At 42.4% G+C, this 16612-nt stretch overlaps 1 protein-coding gene across 1 annotated transcript in view; it reads right to left on the bottom strand.

Annotated features, from left to right (window-relative positions):
* The window catches only part of CCSER1 (coiled-coil serine rich protein 1), a 2474954-nt gene that overhangs the window by 2044708 nt on the left and 413634 nt on the right, over positions 1–16612 (bottom strand). The window contains exon 2 of the mRNA XM_086961938.1: positions 10684–12086. Within this exon, the coding sequence (XP_086818064.1) occupies positions 10684–12043 (1360 nt within the window). The 5' untranslated portion in view covers positions 12044–12086. The remainder of the gene's footprint in view (positions 1–10683; positions 12087–16612) is intronic.

Raw genomic sequence — 16612 nt, 5'->3', positions numbered from 1 at the left:
TAACATACAAACTCTTTCATATATATTTTGTGCTGTATTTTATAAAATTGTGGCCCAGCGCAGCAAGTCAACGTGCTGCACTGCGCTGCATGACAGTGAAAGGACAGGAATGTGCTGTATTTATCACAATATGGCACATTCCTGCATTTTTCCAATGCTGGGGCACACTCTGCTGTCTAGCGCCAATGCAGGTGCTCTTTCACCATGGTGCAAAGGTGCCTGCATTGCAAGCAAGATTGTTTTTGTGCAGGAAGGGACGCCTTCTTGCACAAAAACAATCCCCTGCAGGTTTTCCTCTTTCTATGTGTGCACTGCAGCACACAAAGAAAGAGGAGGTAGCAAGGAGAAATGAAGATATTACTCCTTGTTATGGCTCGACCTGGAAGGTATAGCATTTGGTAAATCTGAGAATGTGTCAAATTCCATGGGGTTTCCTAGGGAACACCCACTGACCACCCATGGAACTCCTCCGTGGGGAAGAGTAAACCAAAACAGCATTCTGCTTTGCGTTACTCTAGATTTATCAAGCTACTCAAAGCCATGCAATGGTGCCTTTTGTGGCTTGATAAATCGCATCATACGGATTGCGTCGCTTTTGCACCACATTATGTGGTGCAAAAGCGATGCAACCCTTTGTTAATATGGCCCATATTTTGTTCTGCTGTACATCTCATGCCAGAGAATGTCCATGTTTACTACTACCAGTTTTTAGGAATACTCAGCTATGCAAGGGTAAAGAAATGATGGCTTACATAATAAAATAAGAGGACTATATTTTATGTGGGAAATTAGGTAGATTTTTTAAAATTGTGTTTGTAATTGATCAAATACTTTTATTGATCAGAAGTTGTATAGAAATATTTTTAAGATCAATCTAAAACATTTTTATAGGATTTCAGTTTAGATCTGTACAGTACTTAAGATATTTAATATTGCAAAATTGTATGCAAACTTTATTGATATGTATCAAACCAAAATAATGAATTAACCCTTTCGATGCTGATGACGAGCTCAGCTCGTCATCACCCACGGGTGTCGTGTGCTGATGACGAGCTGAGCTCGTCATGGAAACAGCAAAATGGCATTTTCCAGCACAGGGGGGGAAAATGGCCAGCAGTCATGTGGTTAATGCTCGTGTATCAAACCGCAATGTGCAATTTTGTTTATGTGGAATCAGTTGGCTGCCTACTGTACTCAATGGAAACACACAGAAAATTGCTAGAGAGTAGGATGGCATTGTGCACCCATTCAAGGAACTAACTACAATGGTTTCCATTAACAGGATTTAACATTTTGTAATGTATTCAATATATGCTAGGGTGCATGAAAAGAATGTACAATCAGCCACAATTTATTGTTGTGCTCAATGAAATATCTCTTTCTGATTAAATGAATGTGTGTTGCTAGATACAGAATTTGTTTGATAAGCAGTACAATGTTAGGAATATACAGGAGGCTACTATACAGGTGGCACATTTCAACAACAGGTTTTAGAAGGATTTGTGAGCTGGTTACATTTTTTCAAACAGGAGATCAAATCTGAGACTGACATAGGTACTCCACACTTCTTCTATTTGCTCTGCTCTTGTTTAAACGCTTTCATTTTTTGTAGAAAAGGTATAAAATGAAATATGCAAATGCATCATCAAGCTTTATTGAAAAGTACATTTACAAAACAGAGCAATAAATCGTAAGGATTGTTATAATCCCAAGAATATTAAAAAACACAATGAAGATAAAAAAGCAAGTTAAGGAATAAAAGGGGGAAGAAGAGGAAAGAAACAATGGGCCTGATTTAGATCTTGACAGACGGGTAACTCCATCACAACTGTGGCAGATGTCCCGTCCACAGAAATATAAATCCCACTATATCCTAGGTCAGTGTTTCCCAAACTGGGGTCCGCAGACCCCCAGGGGTCCGTGACACATTCCCAGGTAGACAACAGTTTTAAAAGCTTAAAAGCACAGAAAGGTTTCTTGTATAATTAGCAGCTTTCCAGCAACAATAAAAGCGTCACGATAATGCCAGTGATCTATGTACATGCTGGAGCTGAGGAGAGTTTTGTTCAGTGGCAGCTTTGACTTAACTAGTGTAGCGCAGAGGGTGAATGTGCCTACTGCAAAGAATGTGTAACATGCATTTTAAAAAGCAGTATTTATGTGCATAGCTTTGTGGTTACTGCTTTTGTCACAGAGATTCTTTCGTTACTGTGCACTTTATAAGTGACAATCGTAATGTAGCAGAGGGACCTATAAACTGTCATCAAAGAGCTGCTTGCAAACTGCATGGTACCAGTTAGTAATTTATGTTTTTTCCCAGTTATTCATTATCCTGATGCTGCTAAAAAGATGTATTTGGTCTGAGTTTGTGCTTTTCCAGACCAAGCACTCTTTAAACATTTTATATACACACTGATTTACATGTATGATTCAATGTCTCTATATGTGTGTGTGATGTAAAGTGCTCTGACATCCTACAATGGTATGAGAAATGCTATGAAACAAATGAAATACATGTGATAGAGGGGCTATTACTTCAATATAAAATACTAAGGACCAGATGTACGATCTGTTTTTATATGCGCAAATGGGTTCGCGAACCCGTTAGCGCATGCAAAAACCTATTGAGCCATGTACATTGGCTATTTTGGGAGTTGCAATTTGTTTGCGACTCGCTAAATAAGTTTTGCAACTTGCTATTTGGAAGGGACATTCCCTTACAAATAGCGAGTCTCAAAGCCATGTACAAATGTTTTGTAGTTGCAAAACACTCGCAATTACCACCTACTTCAAGTAGATGGTAATGCATTCGCAAATGGTAAGGGGTCCCCAGGGGACCCCTTCCCCTTTGTAAATGCATGCAAAATATTTTTTTAAGGGTAGGCAGTAGCCCAGGGACCTCTGCCTGCCCTTAGAAAATGAAACAAAAATGTTTTATTTTCTTTTTTTTAAATGCATTGTAAGCGTGCTGCATTTTTTTTTAAACTGCTTTATTTAAAAGCAGTCCCAGACATGGTGGCCTGCAGAGCCCCGCAGGCCACCATACCTGGGAGGTCTAGCATTCCCAATGGGCTCGCAAATTGCAAGAGGCTCATTATTATTATTGAATCTCGCAATTTGCGACCCCATTGGGAATCCCAAACAGTGTTAAACACACTGTTGTACATTTCATTTAGTGACTCGCAATATGCCACTCGCAATGTGTCGCCAATTGCGAGGTGCTAAATGAAATGGTCGTACATCTGACCCCAAAATCCATAGAACTTTGAGTATTTGTTTTGTGTGCACATGTGTGTATTTTTTTCGAATTATTGTTTTAATATTTGAAATTTAACTCATACAATTTTCTTGGGGGTCCCCGGCTTCCAGTGGTGACTCAATGGGGGTCCTCAGAAGTCAAAAGTTTGGGAACCACTGTCCTAGGTGATTTATATTTCGGCGGATGGGATATCCATCACCTTTATGATGGAGTAACCCATGCACCGAGATCTAAATCAGGCCCTCAATATTTAAGTCATATTAAGAAGTATCATAGTCAGTCACTTGGCCCCAGCAGAGATTAAACTAGGTTACTGTGCCTCATACATACTCCTACATTGCTATGAAGAGCATGCTCCCCTGTTTTGGATTCTCCACAGTGGCGGCTTGCATACAGTGTGCTGCGGGCGGTGAGGCGGGGGAGGGGCAGGGTGGGGGGCTAGTAAACTCAGACATACAATGGAACAGAGCAAAAATAATTTCTCACCGCTCCGCAGCAAGCCCTAGTCGAGCCGCCACTGATTCTCCATTGCAAGCTTTAACCTTTTGAACCCTGCCTCAGTACACACAATGATAGTGCGTGTGTACTTGAGGCAATTCTATGGTACAGACTAAGGACAGTAGCCAGGCTCTGTGATCAGTGGCTCACCTCAGATGCATCCTCCTTTGGGGGAGCATGAATATTATTAGCTCAGAAGACTATAGAAGACTGACATTGGTGGCACTGATACCATTTCTAGTAGCAAGACAGGTAGTTCTACCTGTTGCCTGCTATGAAGGATGGTCTACTGAGCTCCTCTTTATTTTTTTAATTGGTCAGCCAGACCCCTGTAGCTGTGTATCCATATGGGACAAGGAAGCTGCATATGTGCGTACATCATTTTCTTGTGTTGAAGATGCTTGTAGAAAATGCATGACACATGTGGCTGTAGCCACGCTTGATTTCATTTTTATCTGCAATGGTGTTGATATTTAAGATGGAGGTTTAGTCCAGAGGGTTAGCCAAGACAGGAGATATAAATTGAAGGACTTTGCTAGGGATCCTTAGTTGTAGATGAGTTAAAGGAATCGTACAGAAAGATGACAGAGGTACCCTCTGGAGCAAGGGAGTTTCCCCATTCCCTTTCATGGCCCATTGATCTCTGGAAGGACTACCTCCCACCATGTTAATAGGCAGTTAATATGTACTAGGTAGGCCTTGGAGTCTCAGAGACTCCTCTGAGAGAGTCAACTGCGTAATGGAAGCCTCACGCAGCAGAGATGTGGGAATGATACCACTTCCCCTGAGATCACAGCTTACCAGACCTTGGACGAGGTTTTTACCCGTTTACCGGTTTGTGCCCCTTCACCCTCCCTCCTTTCATGATCTCTCACCATCTCCAACCGCTTTTCCTCTTTCATTCTTTGTCTACTTCCTCTGCCCCTAGCCCCCTGTTCCTGTGCCCTTTAACTAAGCACTCCTTCTCCCCTTGTTGGGGAAAGATCCAATTACTTATACTCTCGAGTCTCAGCGATCCCTCTGAGAGAGACCACAGCGCCAAGGGAGCCACTCACAGTTGAGGTATAGTATGGTGCCCCTTGCCAAAGCACTCCCTCTCCCCTTCTTGGTGAAGGATCCAGTAGGTAGGCCTTGGAGCCTCAGAGACCCCTCTGAGAGAGTCCACTGCGTAAAGGGAGCCTCTCGCAATGGAATTGGGGGAATGATACCACTTCCCCTGGGATCACAGCTTACTGGACTTTGGACGCAGCTATTACTCGTCTACCGGTTTGAGCCCCTGTCACCCTACTCCTCTTCGTTCATGCTGTGTCTCTCCCCATCCCCCTCCTCTTTCCCTCCTTCATTCGCTGTCTACTTCCCCTGCTCTTACCCCTTCTCCAATTAATCTCTCCCCTTGCCTGCTTTTTCCCTTATGCATAGTGTCCTTATTGCTTGTCTTGACCTAACATGTAACTATGTTGCTATGCTCTAATAACTGTGTAACCTTTGTAACAATGTAACCTGTAACTATGGTCTGATACTCATGTAAAGCGCTCTGATACCTCCGGGTCTAGCCAGCGCTATATAAAACTTTTCAAACAAATAAATAAATAAACAAACAAACAAACAAACAAACAAAATAAATAAATAAATAAATAAATAATTGATTTAGCCTCCCTTGCTCTCGTAGTGTGTAACTCCTGACCAGAGACTCAGAGCTCCTCCAACCTTGCCTGCTCATACGTGTGACAAAGACCACGGTTGGATCAATCAAGAAATAGTAAAAGAGCAGAACGGTCCATAACCAGTCACGGAGCTTAACTGCTGGAGTACACAAGGACTGTTTGCAATCTTGATATAAGAGTGAGTGAAAATGTAGGTACCAGAAACCTGGTGTCCCGCAACAATCAGCCACCAGGACATTCCTTGGAGCTCCATGGTATAAGTAACCTCCCAGCACTCCGCTTGAAAGGCTTGCGATCAGCAACATGAGGAAAACGTGCCTAGTCTGCCAGAAAGAACTGAATGGACCCTACATCAAGATAGAGAGCTCACTGACTGCTTAGGATGTTCATTAAATGTGCCTTTGTACAAAAAAACCACAGCTGTGAATGAGCGTAGGCAAGTAGAATCAATGTCAATGCTGCAACGGGGGGCAAGACATACACAGTGGAATTATGGGTGAGGCTGGCATGCCCCCACAACAGAGGTTAAGCACCAACACCTGAGGCTGAAGGTGTGTGTCATAGAATTTGATGGGAAGTGTGTTCCACTGCATCAGGTGTAGCCGAGAAGCATCTGAAGTACTAGAGAAGTGTTGGCCGCTATTTGCAGTTGGGTTTCAAAGCACCTACCAATGCAAAATGTTGACACCAATGGAGGAGACTGCATGTGCATGCAGTGTACACCACTGACACCTTGGGTAGGCTCCTAGTATGTGTGGGTGGGTTTTTTGTGGGCCAGAGGAAAACCAAAAGCAGTGAAATCTCCAGCTCATGATCTCTCCAACCTTGCTGCAACCAGTTCTAGACAGTTGCAGATTTTGCTGCTACTTACCAGAGGTGCTGTGCCCCTTTCAATGAAGAGCAACCCATTGGATGTGGCCAGGATTGCTAAGTCTCCAATTGGTGAGCCATGCAGGATGCACATCACCTAGCATGACGCTGCCCAAGCTGATTAGTAACATATACAGGCTCTCCCTACCATGAAAGAGCGACACAAACTTCCCAACAACGACAGAAAGGTACTACAACACTGCACCAGGAAGACAAAACAGAACATCTTTTGGAGGAACTGAAATGCCATCTTAAGAGTGAACTCAACTACGAGAGCTATCTCAATAGCCTCATTCAGCTCCCTTTCACAGGGTTAGGGCTAAAATACTTTATCACTTAACCCCTTCGATGCTCATGACGGAACGGTTCCGTCATGAGCATTGGTCGCGCTGTGCTCATGACGGAACCGTTCCGTCATGACCACACCCGCGAATGGAATGTTCAGCACCGGGGGAGAATCGGCGCCGCAGGCAAGGTGTTAAGACTGTCCTCCAGATTATCTTGGGTATAATTTCCCATTAGTGCCTCTGATGATTGCCCATTGCTAAATGCATATAGTATTTTCCATAATATGTTTTAGAACTAAAGCCGTTTTCCAAACAAAAGTATTGTCTGGACAGTGTTTGTTGATTGTTGATGTCCGTTGCATTCTACGTCTCTACTCAAACGCATCCTGAATGAGTAGGCCTTGGGCTGCTTGGTCCTGCTACCCTAGTGGTCAATGATTACAGGAGTGTACCTGGCATTTAGTGTTCAGTAAAATAGTAGGAATAAGCCCTGGAACACTATTGATAAATGGATCTGAATTACAGGGTCCGGGGCCAGTCAACTGTTTGCCCCATGACTCTTGAAAAAGGTCCCTAACATATGAATTACTAAAATAAGGTATGCCATCTCTTAAATAAGTTAGCAGGTATATTATTAGGATGTGCATTAAACTTATGTAAACCTTTTGACATAATGACCATCTTCATCTTATTAATAAGCCCAACAAGCACAACCAGCAGATGTTATAACTTCCTATCTGTTTGGTGCATTGTCTAATAAGTGTGGTGTAATAAAGTTTAAGACAAAGATTTCAATGTATTAAGTGTGTTACTTCCAAATACCGAGCAGACCATGTAAATCAATGGAAGAGGTGTGGCGCAGCGGCCAGGGTGCCTGACTCTGGCCCACGGGATTCGCGGTTCGATATCCGGTGCCGGTAGCAGGTTAGCCCAGCACCATGTGACTCTGGGCTATTGCTTCCCATGATAAAAATGGTACCCTTCATGTGCAGTTGCCCTATTGCACAGGACATGAAAGACCCGAAAACACATCATGACAATGTCAATATTTTTAATTTGAATAACGTTGATTCTGTGTGTGAAGCTGGCCAAGGTACCTGTGGTTGCCTGGCACTCATAGTAAGCTACCTGTTGGATGATGGTACAACGTAGGTAAATACATCATATGCCTTTACCACGCATTTTTTACCACACATATTTTTACCATGAATATGCTTTTACAACACATGCCATTACCACGCATTGTAAATGTATTTGTGGGTGGAGAACCCAACTTACCTTAAATGCGTGGTAAAGGCTGGTGTTGTAAAGGCATGCATGTGGTAAAAATATGTTTGCTAAAAAATGCGTGGTAAACACGAGATAAAAATCTTGCTGTAAAGACTGTTTCCCAAGCTACCAACGACAGATATTTTTGAAAACTAGACTCATGGAGAAGTCGAGGGTGGGTGCCTTCCACTTCTACTTTTTCTTATCAAAAATACCCGGCAAATGTCAAACTTTGCCAAAACTCACAGAATTTCATTACATTTCTACGAGGGAAAATTCTGAAATCGATGGTAACTGAAAAAAGTACATACCCCATAGTTTCCAAACTCCGGATAAAAATAATACCCATTTGTGTAAGTATGCCTATCACCCGTGACAGGTATGCCCCTATAGCAAAACGTAGAAACATCCATCATTTTCCATTTTATACCCCAATTGCAGTACAAAAACGATGCTTTAACACTTTTCCCACTTTGTATGTGTGTTTCACAGTGCTGTACACATGCACAGTTCGAAAAGCATGAGTGAGGGAATTGAAATCTGTTAAAGCAGGCAGTCTAACCAAAATTTTTTAAATATTAAGGTTGGTCCTGCTTACAAATCGTTTTTTAATATTCTTTCAGCTCCTATCCCCCTGCAACTTTTTTTTTAATGGAGGTACTGGGTTTTGCCATATGTCCTTCCTGTAATCAAGCAGTGGAAACCCCTCATCATTTTGTCTTTTTGTTGTCCTGCTTATAAAAGATCACATATATCATAGATTAGGCCAGTGTGTAAACTTTTTGGTTTTCGTCATTACGAGTAGGCACTACAAACCTTACCCTCCAGTACGATTTAATTAATTATTGTTGCTATGCTGAAATATCTCCATGCCACTTGGTTTCATCCGAGTGCAAATATGTAAGTGCAAATGTGTATTTGTTTAGATTTTTTTCGTTTTTTTCTGTCTACTTGTTATATTTTTGCCAGGGGTTCCCTCTTTCCCTTTTATTGTAGATTTAAATGACTGAGATATTGTTTTACTTTGGTGCTGTTGGTATTTATTGTTTTAGCTCACTGTTGTATCTTTTTATTGTTGTGTTTAATGGATCTGTGTATCTGAAATTAACATTTCTGATTGATTGAAAAGCATGGAAAAACTAAAACATTTCTCCTCTGTAATGCATTCCTGAAAGGTTTTGGTGCAAATCTATCTCTACATTTGTTAGTAGATAGGGATTTCCATCCCACCCATGGGTGGTTGCATGAAACCACCCACGTGCCACCATTGGAAGCTTCATGACAGAAAACAGTGCAAAGTAGCACATAGTGCTACTTTGCGTTACTTTGGCCAACCCTGGAACGTACATTCTAATTTGCATTGGAAAATAAATATCATTAAAATGCTTTGCGCCTGGTTTGTGTTATGAAAGTAACGCAAACCTGGTGAAAAGTGTTAGCACATCTGGTCTAGTGTCCTTAACTGTTCTACCAAAAATCTGCATAAACCTTACACTCTGATTCACATCAGGGCCACACACATGACACTTCTGTAGTTGCCTTTTACCTCCAGTTTCTATAATTTATTCTTTATAAGACTTTTCTGTAAATTGCAATCACACCCTCTCCTTGTTCTTGTACAAGTCTACCCAATTTTTTTTCTTAATTCTTATCACGTTCTCCTATTGCTGCTCATACCCTTGCAGAACATTAGCAACCCTGAAAAAGAGTAGCCAATTTTAACCACAAATCGTGTTCTTCAGTGAAGTCATCAACAGCACCCTGCATCTTTTATCTCAATTCTTGTATCTTCCACCAGCAAATGCACTTCCATCATATTATCATTCTTCTATGACTTCCTCAGTATTTTGAGTCACATTGCTTGTGGCCCTGTGTCCTGCCCGAAATCCCTCTTTGCGTTACTTATACTAGGAGCAAAGGCATCTCTTGGGTGGTGGATTGATTACCAAGTATTATGATGTGTAAAACGAGGGAGCCGTGCAGCAAATCAGCCATTGACTGTAATGTAAGCAAGAAAAATACACCTCCATACCCTGGCTTAGTAGGAAAAATCTGCTATATTTGGAGTTCAGTAGACCCCCCCTCAGACACGACTCTGGGCCAGGTGCCACTACACCTGCTGCACTATTGATAGCTATTAAGGGTGGGCGGAATTTGCATAGTCGCGCTAAGAAAAGCCCCGCGAACTGTAAAACATCTCCGCAAGCATGCAGAGTTTCATGAACATGCGGAATTGCTTGTTCTGCCCGTTCGCAATACTTTTTTCTTGCTCGCAAACGCTGTTTGCGTGCTCGGGGGGAACATGCATTTTGAAAGCACAAACAAGCAAAAAATTCTGCGATTTTTGGGCAGTTCTGCGTACTCCGTGGGACGCAAAATTACCCAAATTCCGTGAGCAGAACGGAATTTACCACCCAGGCCTAATAGCTGTGTACCCTTCATTAAGGGTGCCCTCAGAAATGAGGCATTGGGAATTCTTCATCTGATTCACCCAATAATTCCTTATTTTTCCCTGGAGCTTCAACCAGGCATTCTGTCTGCTTTTGACATTTTATTGGCTTTCATAAGTCAATGAATTAAAGTGAAGAGCAAGAGTTCCTGCATGACTCATAATCCAGATGGTGTTGATACCTCCTGTTACTGGGCCACCAGAACTACAGAGGCAATCATAATAAGAGCTGCACTATACAATGTTGTGCCAGGAATCTCTAGCAATGCAATATAGCTTGTACTCCTTCAGCCAATAGTATCAACAGCTCTTTCAGCAATATTTATGACCGAAGGAAACCAACATGGTACATTGACTACTGTTGTATGCAAGGAAAAAAAAACATACCTCTACAATGATGAGCAGTATTTGCAATGGGTTGCTGAACTTCCGATAGCGAGTTAACTCGAGATTCTGTAATGCCTTCGCGATTCATCGCCTGTTCTGCTACTATTGACAATGGATGCTCTTTCAAGAACGCCTGTTTCTTTGGTGAGTTTTCTGGTGTCTCAAAGCACTCACTATTTTCTAACCCAAATGATTCTCCAGAATCATAGCCCAAGAGACCATCACCTAAATTACTGACATTGTCCTCTGTTGGTGTCTCGGACAGGGTGATGTCGCTTAAACTGCTGCCATCTGCCGCGGGGAGCTCGGAGATGGGTAGTAACACTTTTCCTTGGAAGGAAGCGAGGGCTTTGGTGTAATCTCTTCGTGGTGACTGGTCTTCGCAGCTCTGGTTCTCAGGTGAACAATGGCGTGGGGACGGGCTCTTTGATTGTTCTGTTGTTTTCTTAAAGTGAGCAGCAGCAGGGTTGAGAAAGACTTGAGAAGTAGACACATTGTGTCCAAAGTCTTGGGTGTGCATAGTGTTGTTTCCACTGTTTGGCAGGACGTCAGTTTCTGAAATAGAATCATCAATGAAGAGCAAACCTTCAGATGGGGTCTGTGGGGCTGTAGTGTGGTCAGTGGATGGGAGAGGGGATGGCAGTGAACTTGTGGCACACTCTGTTGTCTCGGCAGAACATGGCAACAAGCATTTTCCTACAGCTGGCTCGCTTTCCGCCTGTTCTGGGATGTCCGAAGAACATTTGGATGGCTGTGCTGATGGAACTGACTGGCTTTGTGTCATGGTCTTGGAAAACTTATGATGGGAAGAGAATGACCTGAGCAGCAGCTTCTTAGAGGAACGCTTCATGGAGCGTTCACTCTGCTCTTCAACATAACCAGAGTCATCGGCATCATTTCCAGAGCTTATGCAATTGGTAAAAACGTTCCTATTGGAAGAGTGCTCTTTCCGTTTTTCAAAGTCCTCTGTCGCAGACCTCGTGATCTTCCTGCTGCATGAGCTAGAGAAGCCAATGGAATGCTTGCTTTTGGTTTTAACATTCTGGTTGGAATTCTGGCTTTGCCTAAGGATATCAGTAGAATGGACCCCATTAGAAATACTGTTCAGTGCAGGAGTATCTTCTTTTCGTTCACTTTCCTTTCTATGATGGAAACCAATGGATGGGGTGCGGAAAATGCTCCTCCGCTTCCCTGCACTGTCTGAACTGGAGTTGGTGCTAGAAGGAGAGGAACTGTGGATCCCACCGGCACTACCAGTCAATGGGGAAGTTGGGAGTTGATCCTGCTTTCGACTAATACTTCTTCGGAATATTGGCAGCCGTGACACAAGAGTCGAGCGTCTCGATCCTGTGTCCCCCATCAGGACTGGAGGTAGGAGTCTTTTGGAATCTCAAGCCGACTGTCTGCAACGAAAGGAGAAAGGTGTTATAAATTTGGATAATGGGATCTGTGCTACATATAATAATGCACCTAAAAATGTTTCACAAAGCTGACACTATTTTATCAATGAGTTCACGTTTGAATATAAATTAGGAAATACACTGTACAAAATGATGAGGTGTGGATAAGACACCAAGGACCAGTGGCGGCTTGCACAGGTAACGCTGTGGGGCGGTGAGGCGGGGCTGGGGCGCGGCGCGGTGGGTGGGCAGTGGAGTTCAACATACGTAGGGAAAAATTAAAGTAAATAAATAAAACCATTTACCTTGTACTCATTGTATTGCCGAGTTGGCAATGCGGCAAGTGCAAGGTAAGTGGTTTTATTTATTTATTTGTTTACTTTAATGTTTCCCTTCATATGTGGAACCCGACTACCCCTCCACCCCACCTCACCCTGACTCACTGCCCCACAGTGGTACCTGTGCAAGGCGCCACTGCCAAGAACCTTAGCATAAGTTAAGCAGAACAGGGTGAGCTGTTTGCCACATGTGGGAAACAGCATTACCAATGATGAGGAATTTTCCACTTGGTAAACACCTCCTATTCAGGGTTTTTAACTTGCAATGAGGCATAACATGCAGAATCGGTATTTAACACAACAAATTAAGCAGTTCTTTGGGTGTTTTTTTGACAATGTCTGCTGATCAGTTTTAGCAGATCGACCTACCAGAATCTATCAGGGTTAAACTGTGAGGGGATGACAATTAGCACACAACGCGTAATTTTGAAACCTGTGCAAACAAGTGCTTTCAAAGAGATAGGAATGTAGCCTTGTACCTGTAATAAGTTTCAATATCTGAATATATGAAAAGAAAAACAAAACAGATGGAGATTATATTTTACTGCCTTTATTACTGTTGGATGAAAATATAATATATTTTCTTTTAAACACATATAATTAAATGACGGTATCCCACAACCAAGTTTAGTTTTGGCTAAAATAGATCTAAAATGATGAGATCTTGGGTACTTTGCATTATATTTCACAATCCTTGAATCTACCATCACATTTTTGTGTATATGGAATTGTTATCATATTATCGTTAGTAAAAAGCTATAGCAGTTGTTTTAACAGCTGAGCCATTGCCAACACATAAACCCCATTAATATCTTGGAGAATAAAAAAATTGCACAGAGGCCAATGTCCATAACATTTATGAACATTTTTTTTTTTATTTATTGGTAGGTTTTGCATAGTTAGCATTGTCACTCAGATCTCCTCTGGCTGCAGTCATCTGTCAGACGTCTATTAGACCATAGAAAATATAGGGGGCAGATGTACGACCATTATTTTTTAAAGTTGCAAATTGCGTAGAATTGCATCTTGCAAAAGTGGATAGTCAACAGTGTCTAAGACGCTGTTTGCAATTCCTAATGAGGTTGCAAATTGCATGCCTCAATAATATTCATGAGGCAAGCACAATTTGCTACACCATTGGGAATGGCTGGCACTCCCAGGGATGGTGGCCTGCTGGGGTCAGCAGACCACCATGTCTGTGACTGCTTTTTAAATAAAGCAGTTTTTTTTTTAAAGCAGCCTGTTTTCCTCGAAAGAAAACAGGATGCATTTAAGAAAGTTTTTTAAGGGCAGGCAGTGGTCCCTGGGACCACTGGCTGGTCGTAAAAAATATTTTCGCAAACACTCACAAAGGGGAAAGGGTCCCGTGGGAACCCCTTCCAGTTTGTGAGGGGTTTTCCACCTACTTGAAGTAGGTGGTAAACTGCAAGTGTTTTGCGGTCGCAAATGCGGTCACAAAACAATAGTACAGTGCATTGAGACTAGCAATTAGGAAGGGACACCCTTGGCATACCCCTTTCTAATAGCGAGTCGCAAACCATATTTGGCTAGTTGGTATTTGTTTTCAATTCGCAAAATAGGCTTTGTACACGGGGCTGACCTATTTTGCGGTTGCAAATGCACCAAATTCCCCTTTGCTACCTCAAAAAAATGGTTGTACATCTGACCCCTTGAGCTTCATTTACAATTTGGCAGGTAGGGAACTGTGCAGTAGTGGCCCTTGGTTGGAGTGCTGCCGGGCGGTGATGCGGGGCTGGCGGAGGGGGGCATTTGGCAATTCAGTGCGCGCAACAAAATTAGTTTTATTTATTTGTCTGTTGACTTACCTCTGTGCAGCTGTATTCCAGATTTTACTATTCCCCACCCTCCCCCTCCCCGCCCGCGTCCCCGGCCGGCAGCATTCCCGCCACGGACCGCTACTAGATCTGTGCCACAAATTTGTCTGAGTAGCATGTTCACCATACTAACTGCACATTGTATTAAGATTCAGGTGGACTGTTTTTTTTATTGGAGGAAACTGTAGACTTGGGGCCTCGCCCTGTTTGTCTGGTGTACTTTTCTCTGTTCTGGACCACCTGGGAAAGTCTGGTTGTACAAAAATAAAAATGAAAAAAGGTCATCTACACACGGGAAGATATCTCAAGAGTCATTCTTCAACAAATAGTTTTTAGAGCAACTGCTTGAATCATATTGGCCACTAAGCAAGCGTTTAGTGACTTCAGAGAAGCCGCTGTTGCAGTAGAAATCTCTAAATATGGTAGGCGGTTGTCCATCAGCTCAGCAAACGTGATTACTTCATCTTCCCTGTCGTAGGGAGGGCCTCCTGTGAAGACCAAATGAGGCCCATAGTTTGATTTTTTTTTTTTTAAGTAGTTAGAAGCGAAAAGGGTGATTTGTGTTTCCAAATAATTGGACAAGACTGCAGTTGCCCAAAGATGCGCCGCAACATCCTGTACATGTTTTCTGAAGAGTACTAGATCCCTAAATCACGCCAGGGTCTTGGGTATATTGGATGGCTCAGCTCCAGTGCGCAATATGGCACAGCCAATGTCATCCTAAACCTGCAAGAGGGCGAATCCTGCATGCCCACTCTATTTATATGGCTTTGTTTTGAAGGGATTAAGTCATAGTCCTTGGGAAGACGGAAAGCTTCAGAATTTAGAAATAGTTATTCTTACACTGTTGTCTTGCCTACATATAATTTCAACTGGAAAGGTACCCTTCTACTTTCACATCCCACACTTAGGAAATGTCGAAACATTTCACAAAGCTGACATGTGCTGTACAATGCAATGTGTGAAATAATAGGAGAAATACAAGTTTTCTCCAACTGTGCTTTGGTCTCAAGCCGCTCTTTTTTTATACAAATCTCAGTTCCACAATTATAGTAAATAGGGCTTTTTGTCAGAAATCAGAGAAGGGTGTGTTGTGGAAGGCCCAACTGCCTTCCATGGAATGCATCTTGACACAAAGCAGCACAGATCAGCGCAAAGCACTAACAAGGGCATTTTTCATTCGCAAAAAAAGTTTTGAGAAGGAAAGTTATCAAGACTTTGCTCTAATTTGCAGTGTTGCAAACGCTTGGTAAATATGTCAGATTTGGCTCAACTTAAAAAATTGCTTCAAGTTTCTGCGGAGACGCCACTGGCAAGAAACTGACCTGATATGGAGTTTGGTCAACAACCTGACACCTGGAGCCGATATACATTAATACTCATAACATCAAAGCGGTTTGCATTAGTGCTGCGTCAGCAGTGTCCAGTCACCTGTAGGCTGTGCTGTGTGGGTATAGAGAAGATACCAGTTCCGCATTGCTCTTGGCCTCGTCTAAACTATAATTGTAGCTTAAATTTGTAGTCATGAGGGGTGGAAGCCTTTGAGATGACATTTAAAAGGCTTAAAAATCTCAAATCCGCCTAAAATGTTTAAAGCACTTACAATTGCGATTATGTAATGAGAATTTTAATATTTTCTTCATTTCATTCAACCAATACAACCCTCCAATGACTTTCTGCACAATGGACTGTTTATTTAGACGTTCCTGACTTTGTGAATTTGGCGTCAGTTTAACTTATGCCTGTTAAAGGCTGTGTGATTCAACCTTTTCGGATACGTTTCGTGAAACAGTAGTATCGGTTGCTAAATAATACATTTAATTGTGTTGTGCACATGGCAAGGGCCGTGACGTTGTCCCCTGCTGTGCAGAAGGGGCCCAGTCCTTCAGCCCCCAACCCTTCAGGGGCCCTTTAAGCCAAGCCCAGTCGAATAATATCAGTGTAATATGATGAGATACTCAAGGGCCGCTAATCACATTCCGCAGGGGAGAATCCATCGTTTTGCGTCACCCCACTGCACATGGGAATACACTGAGGCAAATTCGAACTTGAAAGAAAGTATGAAAGGAAAATGATAAAATGTTCGCCATTATTAGACTAAATGTGTACATTGTATAGCTCTGATTTTTGCAATTACATCTAAGTGACTGCAGCTTCAGAGAAAACCAGCAGATGGGGCAAGTTCCACATTTATTTAGCCAGAATTGAATTTTAGATGGGAAAAATATATTTTCCAGCTGTATTTGTAAGCCAGTTTTAACATTTCGACTGTAGAATTAATGCTGGTTGACAAGACACACTTTCCGTAGGTTCTTGCACAGTCTCCTATGTGCACAGGGTATGCGCGCTCACAGCA

This window comes from Lissotriton vulgaris, chromosome 3_1, assembly GCF_964263255.1.
Source record: "Lissotriton vulgaris chromosome 3_1, aLisVul1.2, whole genome shotgun sequence".
NCBI classification, from domain to species: Eukaryota; Metazoa; Chordata; class Amphibia; order Caudata; family Salamandridae; genus Lissotriton; species Lissotriton vulgaris.
Note: the sequence above shows the minus strand (reverse complement) of the source record. Positions and strands in the feature narration are given on the sequence as shown.